The sequence below is a fragment of the Rhinolophus hipposideros genome, assembly GCF_964194185.1.
Source record: "Rhinolophus hipposideros genome assembly, chromosome: 23".
In the NCBI taxonomy this organism is placed as follows: Eukaryota; Metazoa; Chordata; class Mammalia; order Chiroptera; family Rhinolophidae; genus Rhinolophus; species Rhinolophus hipposideros.
Genome location: NC_138069.1, coordinates 30,788,004 through 30,802,686, shown reverse-complemented (window position 1 = coordinate 30,802,686; position 14,683 = coordinate 30,788,004). Strand labels below are relative to the sequence as shown.

General features: G+C 45.6%; 1 protein-coding gene across 1 annotated transcript in view; it reads left to right on the top strand.

Annotated features, from left to right (window-relative positions):
- Positions 1 to 14,683, top strand: part of ATP10B (ATPase phospholipid transporting 10B (putative)) — a 155,632-nt gene that overhangs the window by 110,681 nt on the left and 30,268 nt on the right. The window contains exons 12-15 of the mRNA XM_081035315.1: positions 6,759 to 6,950; positions 8,403 to 9,003; positions 11,404 to 11,513; positions 13,397 to 13,523. Coding sequence (XP_080891441.1) covers positions 6,759 to 6,950; positions 8,403 to 9,003; positions 11,404 to 11,513; positions 13,397 to 13,523 — 1,030 coding nt within the window. The remainder of the gene's footprint in view (positions 1 to 6,758; positions 6,951 to 8,402; positions 9,004 to 11,403; positions 11,514 to 13,396; positions 13,524 to 14,683) is intronic.

The following is a 14,683-nucleotide window of genomic DNA, read 5'->3' as shown; positions in this document are numbered from 1 at the left end:
AAATGTTCAGTATTTAGAATTTGGGAGATTTCGTATAAGCATGTAGATGCCTGGTCTTCTATTTTAAAATGGAATTGGGAAAATTCTCCACGTTAAGCCAGCATTTCATTGTGGCAGTAATTGGCTTGAATTAAGAAGTGGATGCCTCTTGACTGGGCATGTGGTCTTCTGTTCAGCATAGCCTCCCCGACCCTCCGACTCTGTTTATCCCTATCACCGAGCTGAGAGGGTCAGCAGTCTGCCCCTTAGGCATGCTGTATGTTTTCCCAATATACAGTTAAGAAGAAAGAAAAATATATGTCATGCCCATATTGCTATAAAGTAGAAAAACAAAAGATAAGCCTACAGGCTTTTGCATTTCAAGAGAAATGAAAGAATATCTTTTTTTGTGATCATCAAATAGAATCTTAAATTGTTATGAAGCAAAGATATGTATCAAAATCACCTAGCATGCTTCACTCCCTTAGATTAACTGCCTGGCCTCTATGGCCATTTAACTTTGCAACTTTGGTCTGGGGCTTTCTGCTTGTGGTCCCTTCACGTTTGGTCCACTGGGACAGCTGACCCAAAATGTCCTGGTAGCAGATTGAGTTCCTTCCCCAAGATTCCACAGCATTCCCTAGAAGTCAAGGCCAGAACCAGGACCTTCTGACTTCTGACCCATTTCACTTTCCATCACACCATGCTCTTTCTCTAGGAAACACATCATCTGGAGTCTTCTGCACTTACAGAAAAATCTACAGCTATCTTGAATAAGACAACACAAACTAAAAGAGGGACGTAAAATTTTACCGTGTTTCCCCGAAAATAAGACCTAGCTGGACAATCAGCTCTAATGAGTCTTTTGAAGCAAAAAATTAATATAAGATCCAGTCTTATTTTACTACAATGTAAGACTGGGTATAATATTATATTATAATATAATATAATATAATATAATATAATATAATATAATATAATATAATATAATATAATATAATAGACTGGGTCTTATATTAATTTTTGCTCCAAAAGATGCATTAGAGCTGATTGTCCAGCGAGGTCTTATTTTCGGCGAAACACTGTATTATCCCATTATTAGGATATCAAAAATGGATCTTTAGGTGAATTCCCTTCTAGTCTTTTATTTCCCCCATTACTAACACACATAACTATATATATTTAACATTTTTGCAGTTATAGTACATACAAATGGTAGGTGCTGGTTTTTTGTTTTGTTTTTATTTTTTAAAAAATCTGGCATGATATCAAAAGCATTGTCCATGTTGCTACCTTTTGTATTCATAACCCAGGACTATGTTTTCTGACTGTAACAAGGAAGAAATGCTTGAGTCTGTGTTTTCTGGGTTGTTACCTCTCTAAACCTTCTAGTGAGCACAAAGTTGCATTAACTCGCTTCTATTATCACGCACAGATAACTCGCTTCTATTATTACGCACAGAAATGCAACATTTGGCAACCAACAACAATGTGTTAAGACATGATGCTCATAAACGTCCAACAGGAATGATCCATAGATGCCTTCAGGAAGATTTTTGGTTTGTTTTCTTTCTCTTTGGTTTTCCCATCTGAGATAACAGGACATGCATTTTGTCAAGTCATTCTCTTTAATTCTGTCCCCTCTGAATGGAATGCTCTTCCCCCAGCTTTTTACCTAAATACTTGAACATAAATACTTGAACAGCGAATTCAGTAATTTCTCATTAGGCACACATTCTAGGTTTGCACTGTGTGTACCTTTTGGCCCTAACCACAGGTATCCCGTGTGTCTGAGCATGTCTCCCCCAGGACACACGGAGAAAAAAGGAACCTTCCTTTGTGGATCTCAGCCGGGATACACAGATTCACTGCCCCCATGTTCCACCTGGCAAATCTCAGTCGCCCAGAAAGACTGCAATCCTGAGCGAGCCAGTATAAGTTTTATTCGGGGCCCTTCGCTGAGTCAATGAAAGGGACACATGAACATAGCCTCTGAGCCATCGCCAGTCCTGGATGTCATCATATGCCCTGGCTGGCACTTTCAAAGGCAAGTCTAAGTTTCATTCAGGAACACTAAGGAAATGGACACGTAGGTTAAGACCATATCCTTGTTGCCTAGACAGGTAAGGATGGTGACGTGTTCTTTTTATGAATTGCCATATAGGTCATTCTACCCTCTGGTTGCTTGATAATCTGGGGTGAGTGAGACAGTGGCACCCCCAGGTAGTTGTTAGGGAGGGCACTGGGCTAAGGGTCAGGAAGCGTAGGTTCTGGTTCCATCTCTGGGTAGCCTTAACCTGAGAACCCTCTGTCTTTATTTGATCTCCTGAAAACACTTTGCTTACAACTCTCACCAACTGTTCTAAAAATCCAATAACATCATGTTTGTGCTGACCTGCAAAGTCCCTTCCAGCTACACATTAGGCACACGTGGGGTCAAACGTACCAGGCTTACATCTCAGGTCCACCATGTATTAGCTCTGGGACTTTGGTCAACTGACTGAGCTGGAAGTTTCAATGTTCCCATTTTAAAAAGCATTATTGTTCTGCCTCATGAGTTTATTTTGAGGATTTATTTCTCAAAATAATGTGTCCTAGACAGATGGATAACTAATAGAAGTTGTAAATGATCTTTCTGAAGGAAAACCCGCTGCTTTGAACAAATGGTCACATATCTAGAGACTTAGAAGCAACATGGGAATTTTTGTAAATATAGCGTCAAGCCCGCTCCCTTGAGATTCTGGTATATTTGGTTGAGGGTAAGGCCTGAATATTTTTATTTCTGATGATTCTAGTGAGCATCCTGGATTGAGAGCCTCTCAAAGCAATACCATCGCCCCACTAGGAAATCATCTACATTTGGCTCAAATAGGCACCTCCTACAGCTTAGAGGGCATTGGCCAAAAGGAGTGATTTATGCTGCCCTAAAGGGATCTGACGCTAACCTGTAAAATGTCTGTGGCTGGAGTGGCAGACCCTTGACTTAATCCATGGACAGTGTCTGGGGCAACCCCGGTGGATCTCCTGCCCCACCCCACCTCAGCAGACCTTTCCTCCCCTTCCACCTGCCCACCTGGCATTCAGCCCAGTCTGATCACCTCTTGGCATCATCAGCTCTTTACCTTCCCTCTGGAAACTCAGTCAGAACTTGCTTCTGAAACCCCATGAGTCAGGGCGTGGTAGCTCACACCCTACCACATTCTAAAGAAGCCTGTTCTTGGGTTCCTTGGCCCCTCGCCCTAAACCAAAACTAAAATGAGCACCAACAATAACAACAAAAGCTGGGTTTTTTTATTTTACTACAAAGAACAAGGAAGCATTGGTCATTTGTCACCTAATTGGCTGCTATAAAATCTGTGGCTTTAAGGTGGGGTGACATACTTATGAAAGTGTGGATTGCTGAGCCAGGGTTTAATCGTACTGGCAGATGGAAAATGAACTGCCTTTTTTTTGTTCCTGGTCTGTGCGCAGCCAAGATTTGAGCAAAGAGTCTTTGTTTAGAAGTGTTACTTGCAAAATGTTTTCCAGAACCATCAGACCAAAGAATATTTTCCTAATCATGAAATTTGCTTTAGAGCCAGTTAGGCTGTCCTCCAAACCTCACCATCACTTCCTTCTGCGGGCATGTCCCCTCCCATCCCTCTGGAAAGAATGCAATAGACAAAAGTAAAGGAGGTGTGTTTGGCCTTCTGCTTCCTTTCCTTAATCTTGGTCTTCCATTCTTTCTTTGGAAGAGATTTGTGCAGCACTTCCGGTCTGTTCCAGGTTGGTGGGGACAGCCCTCGTGGCCAGGGCCAGGGGCTGGGGTACATGTCACAGACAGTCTCTGCCCTCGTGGCACTTACAGACTAGAGGGTAAATGGACAGGCGCTAAATAACCATCAAATCATTTTAACTGTGTCTCCGGTTGGAAATGCATAATGCATAGCTGGGAGCAAAGCAATGTGTTGCCAGAGGCTGGGAGTCAGGTGGTACGAAAGCTACCCTAGTTCTGAGCCCAGTTCCGTGTACAATCTTGAGTAGTTCACTTCCCTCCTCTCTGGCATTCAGTTTTGTCATCAGGAAAACAGAGGGTTTGGCTTTCATGACCTCCATGCATGTTCCCAACTCTGGGTATCTGTGGTAAGGGTTCAAAGTATCCCGTTCCTGTGCCCCCCAACCCCACACTCTCAATGAAATCTATTTCCTGGAAAAGGAAGATTCCCTTTAGAATCTCATGGACTATCTGCTGAGCCCTAAGGATTAAACATACAAACCCATCAGTCGTGCTTGGGATGCCAGAGACCAATGACAATGGCTGTCAGCAAGTAGCAGAAGCCACTTCCTTCTCATAGGGATCGTCCCTGGCATGGAAATTGAGCCTGAATTCTAGAGTGAGACTCTCTCAAATCAACTGAAGGAATCTCTCCCACTTACTGTATGACCTCAGGCAAGAAACTGAATCTCCCTGGGAAGCAGTTTCCTCATCTGAAATACAGAGGGACCTGGGTGTATCATTGTACTCAACAGATAATGTCTCTGAGAGGCAATGAGATGATGGGTGTGCCCAGAACATAAGACACACTATCTGGATAGGAGCTATCATTACTATTATGAGAAATGGGCTCAGGGTTCCTTGAGTGGTGTGGGTAAACTGATGACAGGCCCTGGAGGAGCCTCGAATCTGGTTACAGGAGTTTGCAGGAGCATTAATAAGGGAATAGAAGTACTTTACCATGGCCACAGTAAGGAAAAACCCTAGACTCGCAACCCAAGGGTCTGACATCTGATCCTGACTTTATACCCACTTACTGGGTGCCCTTGACCAAGTCAGCCCATTTCTCTGAGTTTCAGTTAAGTTGGGACTGGTTCCACCTCCGCTTGGAACTGTAAAAACCCAGCGAGGTCACATAAGTGGCATTGCTTGGAAAGCTAGGAAGAGTTTCATCAATGTGAGCTTCTGCTACAAAAACTGGCCTCGAAGGCAGAGAGAATGGATGGTGCATTGCATGGGCGTGGGTGGTTCACCAGTTCTTACTGGGCAACGAAAGGAAATGCAAATGATGCAGTTTTACTAACAGCTAGCATCTACTTTTGAATAGATATTGTTCTGAACACTGTCTTCTTAAAATAATATGAGCAAGATGCAGGTGTTGACTCTTGGAGAGCGTTCCCAATGAGGGCTGAAAGTCTTTGGGAGCATGTGCTCCACCACTCCTCACCTCCAGCCCGTTTCCTTTAACGTCCTGTGCTCTTGGAAAACCCAGCACTCATCCCTCCCCCACGTGCCTGGGTTTCCTCCCCTCTGGCTCTCACCTGGGCCAGCAGCCCCAGGGAGGACAGACTCTGACTTCTACAGTCATTGCTTTTCGTAGTCAGAGGAGAATACAGTCTGAGGACTTTTTTCTCCACAGGATTTTTTTTTTAATCTCAATTTTAGTTTTTATCTGTAAAGCCTGCTAGCTCTTTGGCCCTCGGTCTTCACTCTTTGAATCAGTCAAGATTCTCTTAGTTCATATTTTTCAGCCATTGACTCTCTTTTTTCTAAATATTAAACCGTGAACTCTGACCACTGATAGAAATGGTCTTATGTAGAAACTTCTTTGCAGAATGGGTTTTCTCATAGCTAACTATTGAGAGCCGGTGCTTGTTGAACTTCTGCTTTAAACAAAGCAATAGTCGGAGATCTCGAAGACAAAACTTTGTGGGAAATGGCCGTCTCTGTCTATGAGTCTCTAACCTCATCTGTAGAGAGGAGATAAGAGATTTGAATTTAAAACATAGGTCAATGTGTGGTGAATTCCAAAGGATAGGACAAGTGGCAATTTCTACAAAGATGTCAAAAATGTCAGTCAGTCAGTCAGCTTCAGCCCACAAATTAAAAAAAAAAAAAAAAAAGGAGAGTTCTCACATCATCTCTGCTTTATCCTGAAAAATCAAGAGATTTGACAAACTTAACCATCCCTGAAGCATTTCACTAGCATAGCAGTTGCCATCTTTTAGACGGCGCAGGACTTGCCGGTCTCCCAGCCCCCACCACCCCAAAGTGTGCTCATCTGTACTATGGAAATGTACTCCCGTGACACTGAGTTCAGGAACTGCTATGATGGCTCAGAAGACAGAGTCTCGTGGACAATGGGGGACTTCTCGTGGTTATTCAAGTCGAGGTAGGATTTTGGTAGACAGGAGAGGACGTATCAAACCAGGTGAGGTCAGAGGTGGAGAAGGGGAGTATTTATCCAGGAGGCAGCAAACAGACCACCCGCTAAGCGGAGGGTCTGCATGAAGTGATGGGAGTGAGAGTGGAAAGGCAGACTGTGAAGGAATTCAGATGACAGGGTGAATTGATTGTGCTAACAGGAGGATCGCCCGAAGTGTCTTCAAACTCAAGACTACCCTGGGGGAAATGGTGTTTTAGGAAGATGCATGGGTGAGACATAGGAAGGGTCAGAAGGAAAAGAAGTGAGAGGCAGCAACATCAGTTGAGAGGTGATGCAGAAATCCAGGATTGAGGGCTAGAGGATCTGAGCCTGGCCAAAGCATCAGGAACGAGGGCCAATGGAGGAGACACTGCTGGGAGGGAAGAACTGCCAGAGCCTATAGCGGATGGACATGTGGGGTGAGTGACAGAGAGGAGTCCAATAAGAATCTGTAATGACCCAGCTTGCAGGAGAGGGAGACATGCTGATGCAAGACTGCAGGGACGACGGTATCATCCTTTCCCCAGGCGTGCACAGAACCTGGAGGGGGCCTTCCTCCCGTCCCTTCAGGAAAGACTCACCCAGGCCTTTCTCTCTCAGGAAAAAGATGTGTCTCCAGATAAAAACCTACTGACCAAGGTGCGAGATGCTACCTTGTGGCTGGAGGCCTTGCCAGACTCCAGACCTGCCAAGACTTCCCGCTCCACCACTGCCTCCATCGCTGACTTCTTCCTTGCCCTAACCATCTGCAACTCTGTCATGGTCTCCACAACCACCGAGCCCAGGCAGAGGGTAAGGACTGATGATGGTGAAGGTGGGAGGGTGGGGTAGGGGCAAGAGGTGAAGCCCCAAACAGGGAGACAAGACCCTTGGGCCCTAGCCACTCACTGTGTCACCATTTCATCACTCTGAGACCTTGAAGAGATCTTTTACCCTTTCTGGCCCTCAGGTTCATTTTTAAATAAAATTGAAAAAGTTATACATGAGCTCTCTGTGTAGCTTTCAAATTTGGTGTCTATCTGCCTACAGGGTAGATATTCAGAGTTAATATTTACTGAGCACTTGCTACATGCCAGGTTCCATGCCAAATACTTCAGCTGATTTATCATTTAATCCTCACAACCGAGCCACCCTGAGGCATGGCTTCAGATTTAATAAGTGAAGACACGGTGACTCAGAGAGCTTGAATAACTTAAAAGATGTATAGTTAATACATGGCAGAACCATCTGTATGACTCCATAATACCATATTATATACCGGTCTCTGCTTTTGTATGGTGCTTAAAAGAAACCATTAACACCATGTGTGGTGTTTTGTCAGTTGGGAGATAATGCTGCTGGATGGCTGTTTATAGAAAAGTATACTTTGAATTATTTTTCGGTACTGAAGATAGCTTTGTCTTTAAGTATTCACAAATTCTCACCCAAGCTCCCTTGTGACTGATGAGAGTAATTGGGTGTTACAACTTGTGGCTGTGAAAGCAAGAAAAAGAAGGTTCACCCGGGCACCAACCCAGAACCTCCCCGTAATACGCCCAGATTCCAAACCACCCTGAAAAGTCACTCCAGCCACTGAAAAGCCGCCAGGTTATCAGAAGTCTTCAAGGAGCTTTGAGAGGCAGGAAGCGTTACCTGAGAAATTAACTCCATTTCCAAGAGGAGAGGAAGTACCGCTGTAGGAAGGACAGCATCCACCTCTCCATTTTCAACTTAATGAGGAGGCTTTAGCTGGTCCATCAGGAAGACGCCAACCTCTGGGGTCAGAACCAGATTGGAGTGCCAGTGTTACCACCTACACACTGGCTGATCATGGCCAATTTATTTAACTTCTTTGTGCCTCAATTTCCTCATCCATAAATTGGGATGATAGTATCCCACAAAGTTGCTGGGAGGATGACACAAGATGCTGCGTGCAAAGATAAAGGCTATGGTAAGGGTGTGGGGAATGTGAACTCTTATTATGGGGCTGGCTTTTATCTCCCTTCTTTCCTTTTCCCTGAGTAGAGTGGGATGGTCATTGCCCAGCCCAGGAATGTCAGGGATTGAGGAAACAGCCGGCCTAACTCCCTCACTTTATATGTGGGTAAACTGAGGCTCACCTCGGGGAGAAGACTTGCCCACAGTCACAGAAGACCCAAATAATCCATTCATTGCAAAAGGGCCTTTAAATTCTACCAATGGAGAACCTGGTAATTTTTTCCTAACATTGAGAATAATGTTCTCCTTCCCTCCTTTGATCTGAAGGTCACCATGCCACCCTCGACCAAGGTTCTGGGGACGTCCCTGGAGAAGATTCAGCAGCTCTTCCAGAAGCTGAAGCTGTCAAGCCTCAGCCAGTCATTCTCGTCCACTGTGCCCTCTGACACTGACCTGGGGGAGAGTTTGGGGGCCAACGTGCCCACCACAGACTCAGAAGAAAGAGACGACGTGTCTGTGGGCAGTGGAGGCTACTCCACTGATGGCGGCTACAAGAGCAGCACGTGGGACCAGGGCGACATCGTGGCATCTGGGTCTGATGCTTCCTTGGAGGAGGTGCTGGAGGCCCCGGCCCTAGGCCTGGCCAGCCCCGAGCTCTGTTACGAGGCCGAGAGCCCTGACGAAGCTGCCCTGGTCCATGCTGCGCATGCCTACAGCTTCACACTGGTGTCCCGGACACCCGAGCAGGTGACCGTGCGCTTGCCCCAGGGCACCTGCCTCACCTTTGATGTCCTCTGCACTCTGGCCTTCGATTCTGTCAGAAAGAGAATGTCCGTGGTTGTGAGGCACCCGCTGACCGGTGAGATCGTCATCTACACCAAGGGCGCCGACTCGGTTATCATGGACCTTCTGGAAGACCCAGCCTGTGGTGAGTACTCCTAACCAGGGCTCCAGGAAAAGAGGGCTCTGTGGTTTAAGACGCAGCATAGAATGGTAACGAAGAGCTCAAGTTACAGAGTCACTCAGTCCAGCGGGTCCCAGCTGGAACACTGGCCCACAGATGCCCTCCCCCAAACAGGTTCCTCAACACTTACTACATTCTACACCTCCTCGACCTGGAGATTTCCAGTGCTCGTTAGCTGATTAAAGACTTTCTATTACTCTTGTAATAGAAAGCCTCTTAAACTTTTTTATCCCAGTTTCTAGTTTTTCAAACCTATTTAAATATTAATTCACCATCCACGATTTTTTGCCAGGGCATCCAGTAAAATACCCTACAACACAGTCTGGTCCTAACTCTTCGTTTTGAAGAGAGGCCAAACTGCACCCGGAGAGGTAGGTGACCTGAGAGGGGTGGCACAGCTAACTAGAGGTGAGTCCTAGGCCCAGGTGTCCTGAAACCCCCATCAGAGCTCTTTCCACGCCGCCAGAACTCCACGCCAGGCTCTGCTCACTCTCAGAAGCCTCAGGTGTCCCTCTTATCATCCTTTTCCCCAGGCTCCCCCAAATGGATTTTCATAAAGTTGCGCTTAAGCCAAAAAAATGTTCCAAAGTCCCTGCATATCAGTGTCCAATTTTGGAGCAGCCTGAATCAGTGCGCAGCCACTTCCTGGTCACTAACCAGGAGAAGACCGTTATGGGGCTATGATTCTCTCAGGACGGCAGATTCCAGCCAAGCTTTAGAATTGCATAGGCAGCCCTGTGCTTCTTGCATTATTAGCTATGGGTCAGAGCCAAGAGTGTATGGGGACTGATGAGTGTTGAGAATGGGGAGGGAGCTAATTTGGTCTCTTCATCCCCAGATTCTGGCAGTCAAGTGCTTTCAGTGTTTCTGAGTCAAGGGAGCCATGGCACTCGATCCCTGGGCAACCGCCATCCAAGCCACCTTGCACTTTTTTTTTTTAATTTGTTCCTCACCTGATTGCAAAATGGATAAGGAATGCTTCCAATGAAAGACACATGAAAAACGTTCCTATTAAAGTAAAGCTTTGGGGAAAAAAAGAAGAGGGAAAAATAACCCTGGGTTTAATATAGTTACCATGTTTGAACCTTTGATTTGACCCTGAGGTTTCTGGGAGCCTGAGCAAAAAGATCAGCAACTCCAAGGCACACAGGGAAGAGGGTTTAATCTCAGGAAATGATGTCTTCGAAAACAAAACATTGCAAATAGTACACAATAAGACAATGCCTAAAGACTGCTTAAGGCACCAGAAACAGTAGCACCTGAAAAAGTGAGAAAATAATCTTTGAAAAATATTTTTCGAGTGCATAAAAACAGCCTTAGAATAGTATCATGGGAAAAACCCGAGCTTCTTGGGCTTTCTTATCTAACGGTTGAGAATTGTATTTTTAATTTTGCATTATGTGGAGGGATGGATGAGGGGCACAGATTCTGTTTATTATTGAGGGCCTCTGAAGATCTCGATTTAGCACTGGCAAAGGGTTCTGAGGCTTTTTCCATGCTCTGCTTTGTAAAGTGTTGCAACTGATTAGTGACATCTGTGACATCTTAAAGAAAGTGGTGATGGCATCAGTCCTGCCACATACCCACCAACCCAGCACGAAAAATTCTTTTTATCTGGTAGATAAAAGTACTGAAATTTCCAGAATAGCAGATAAATTTCTTCTCACAGAAATGTATCACATAGGACTTCATCAACGGGACTTTGTGCCATACAATTAAATAATTTTTCATCCTAAACACTGGATTTATAGGAAGTACAGAAAAAAATTTTTTTTTCTTCTAAGACCATTTGTTGTGTAGAAAGAAAGCCTGACTCAGCAAACCCTATTGGGTGAACAACTTAGCAATGAGATTCAGGTCCATAGCCGTCTTGGGACCTAATTTGCTCAAAGGACGGAAATAGATGACAGAGAAGATGATGGATAGCATGCCTAACACTTAGCAAACCATTGCTCACCCAGGGCTAACCTGGATCCAAAGGAAACACCTTAGGTAATAATAAAGAGTCAGATTCCTGGTCTCTGGTTCCGCAGGTCTTCAACTGGGCCTGGGAAACTCTATTATTTGTTGAAGTTCCCAAGTAATTCTGATGCAAACAGATACTTGGGAACAATACCTCAGACCACCTACCCTCCTGAAACAGTACTCTTCTCAGCCAGGCTTTTGATTATCAGCTATGGAGAGCAGGCAAGTGAAGGCCTCCTGGAGTTATCACCTTCCTGGGCCCTCTGACAGCCAGGAGAGCTCCTCCATGTTTCCGGGGAAGGGCCAGATGGGGATTCCTTCTCTAAAGATTTCAGTGTGAGGAACAAGGCTCCCCTAAGCATTTGTGCATGACCTGATGGGGGGCAACGACTATTTCAGTGACGGAGAGTGATGTGGAAAAGAAAGTGAGGAGAATCCGAGCCCGGACCCAGAAGCATCTGGACTTGTACGCGAGAGATGGGCTTCGAACACTGTGCATTGCCAAGAAGGTAAGACCAAATTCCTCAGGGAGGAGCGGAATGCCTTCAACCCTGGTTCTGTCTTTTCTAAGACCTTCAATGTGGGTTGCTGTAATATTTTCAAAATTGGCTATTTTGACTCACCGCAGAGGCCCATGACTTGGACAGGTTTGCTGGGGCAGAAATCTGAATGGCAAGGTTCCATATCCGTGTGGTTTTGTGGTTTCCTGCGTTTCATTGTGTGTATCGTTGGTAACCATAACTGACAACTTTTAATGTTAAGATTTTGCCTTCATAGTATCCTTTTAATTTTTGCATTATTTGCGTAGATTTTAAATGTGGGCGACTTTATGTGATCACATAAAAATCTTGATTGCTGGTTTCTCTGGAAAATTTAGAGGATCTGGCAAACTGGGCTCCATTCGTGAATGGCAGCAAATGGCTACAGCCATGTAGCATCTGATCCCTTTGTTAAGGATTGTGTTCTGCAGTTGGTCACAGCCCCTACCATTCCCTATAGCCTTGCCCTCGGCCCAGCTAAGTCCTGCAGATTATCCATGTCCTCCAGCTCTTTGACCTTGAAGTCCCTGCAAGGGAGGCAGGCAAAGAGAGCTATGAATCCCAGAGCAGGGCCATCTAATGAAGCACCTAAAATCAGGTAGGGGAGCTATGATGGCTAGATTTATTTCTCCTCCATACATCCCCATAGCTCTTCATCTCTTTGATGGTGCTTAGTGCAGCATAGAGTTTAAGAGCACGCACTTTAAAGTCAGCCCCACCTAGGTACAAGTCTTATCTCACCACTTATCTGTTGTGTGACCTTGGACAAGTTTCTTCACCCTTCTTAGTTTCGGATTTTCTTACCTGTAAAATGGTGCTAATGCCCCTATGTCATACAGTTGTCCTGGAAGTTAACTCAAGTAACACACGTACAGCGCACACTAACAGTGCTTACTACTCTGTACATTATAATTATACCCTTACCACCTTCTATTTTCCATCGAAACTATTGTGCCTATTTCTCTGCCTCTCAGAAGACTGTGAATTCCACAAGAGTGAAAGGCCTACCTGTGTCCCCTTGGTTTTCCCTATACTGCCATGCACAGAGGAAAAACCAAGGAACATTTGATGCTTGAACAAAAGAATCTTTCATTGATATAAGAGGCAATATGCATGTAATGCCAACGGCAGGGTCTAAAGGTGCTGCGGGACTCCCAGGGAGGGAGACATGACCTCTAGTTGGATTCTTCAAGCTTTGGGGCACCACCTCCAATAGCTGGTAGAGCAGTCTACCAGGCTGTGCAAGAGCAGGCTGCTGCTTACCTTTCCAGCCTCATGGCTGGTTCCTCTCTACCTGGCTCACCATCCTTCAGCTAACTGGTGTGTTCAAGGAAGAAAGCCAAGTTCATTGCTGTTTCACAGCTTTTGCCCTTGCCCCACCCCATAACTGAACGTTTCTCATCATTGGATCTCAACTTGCACGTCTCAACTTGTCTAAGAGATCGGAAGGTCCAAATGAAACAGCCCCTCTCCCCAACAGCTATCACCTTACCCAGTCACACTTCATCATATCACCCTCTTTATTTTCTGTATAGAACTCCTTGAAATGACCTCTTCTTTTAAATTGTTACTTGGATAATGTCTCTCACCCTCCAACAGCATCAAAGCCCAGGCATGCAGGGATCTTGTTTGTTGATCACTGCTGTATATCTAGTGGAGCAGGGGCTCAACGGATGTTTGGTGATAATATAGTATGAGGATCAATCCTTCACAGATTCAAGAAAAAAAGATCATTGATGAGAAAGCCCCATCTAATAGTGTAGTGAAGTTCAAGCAGGCCCGTAGGAGGCCCACACGTGGGAAGGAGGAGGGATTCACCCAGAGCTGTGAATGAGCCTGTTCCTGTCCCGTAGGTTGTAAGTGAAGAGGACTTCCAGCGATGGGCCAGTTTCCGGCGTGAGGCCGAGGCGTCCCTCGACAACCGAGATGAGCTTCTGATGGAGACCGCACAGCGTCTGGAAAATCAACTCACCTTACTCGGTAGCTAAAAATAAGTCTCATTAAATGAAAAATAGGAATTCTACAACCTAGAAAGGGAGTTCTTGGCCCTGATTCTGACACTGCTACAAAGCTGCCTCACTGCTACAAATCTATCTCAATTAGGAACCTTCCCTGGGTGCCCTTCCAGGTATTTGGCTCAAAAGGTTTGTGCCAATACCCAACCCAGACTCCACATGCAGCTTCCTAAGGCAGGAGCATACAGCACCCTGCTGTATGAAGCCTAGGACTTTGGTTGCTTCTCCTTCACTCAACCAAATGCTTATTGAGTGCCAAGTAGCATGGTGGGCACTGGAGCTACAACAGGGAATAAGAGCCCCAGGCCCTGCACTCCCAGAATTAGAGTCTAGTGAGAAAACTGGATGATTAAACAAGAAATTTCAACAGTGTGATGAGTGCTGGGCTGGAAGGTATACCGGGTAGGATGGAGGCACAAAGTAGGAAGTTATAGCCTTGCCTGGGATCAAGGAGGGTGTGAGAAGGCCAGAACTAAATGGAGAAGAGGAGCTTCTGCTCAGGCCAAGGAGGAGAGTGTTCCAGGTGGAAGGAAGGGAGAAAGCCTGGGCCAGTTGCTAACTCAGAGGTCCGCCATGGCTGGACCACGAGTGTGGGGTAGAAAGGATGTGGGTGAGAGGTCAGCAGGACCCAAATTATGAAGGGACGTGTAAATCACATGCTAAACATTTGGTGAGGGGAAAGGAATAAAAGCAGGGATAGATTTGTGCTTTATGAAAATTACTCATGCTGCTGCTCTATAGAAGTTAGATTGATTGATACGCTGGGGGAACGATGAGAAGCATGGAGACCACAGTTAAATGACAGTGTTATATTTCTGTTGGAGGTAAAGCATTGTCGAGGGAGAAGGGGGAGAGAGACTTTATGTATCAGGATTAATCCCCTCACAGCTCAAGAGCAAAATCTGGGAAAGGCCATGTGGGAACAGTATGCACACACTGGCCACATGACACGAGCTTTCTTTCATCCTGGAAGGCAATGCTGAGCTGGAGACGAGGGCCAAGTTTTGCTGTGTGCCCAGGGACACATCCCCTCCTCTGAATAAAACACACTTTCCCAGCGGCCCAGCCATGGGGAAAGGTGCATGGGGAAAGACCCAGTGTCACTATAATAAAAAAGTCTTCCCT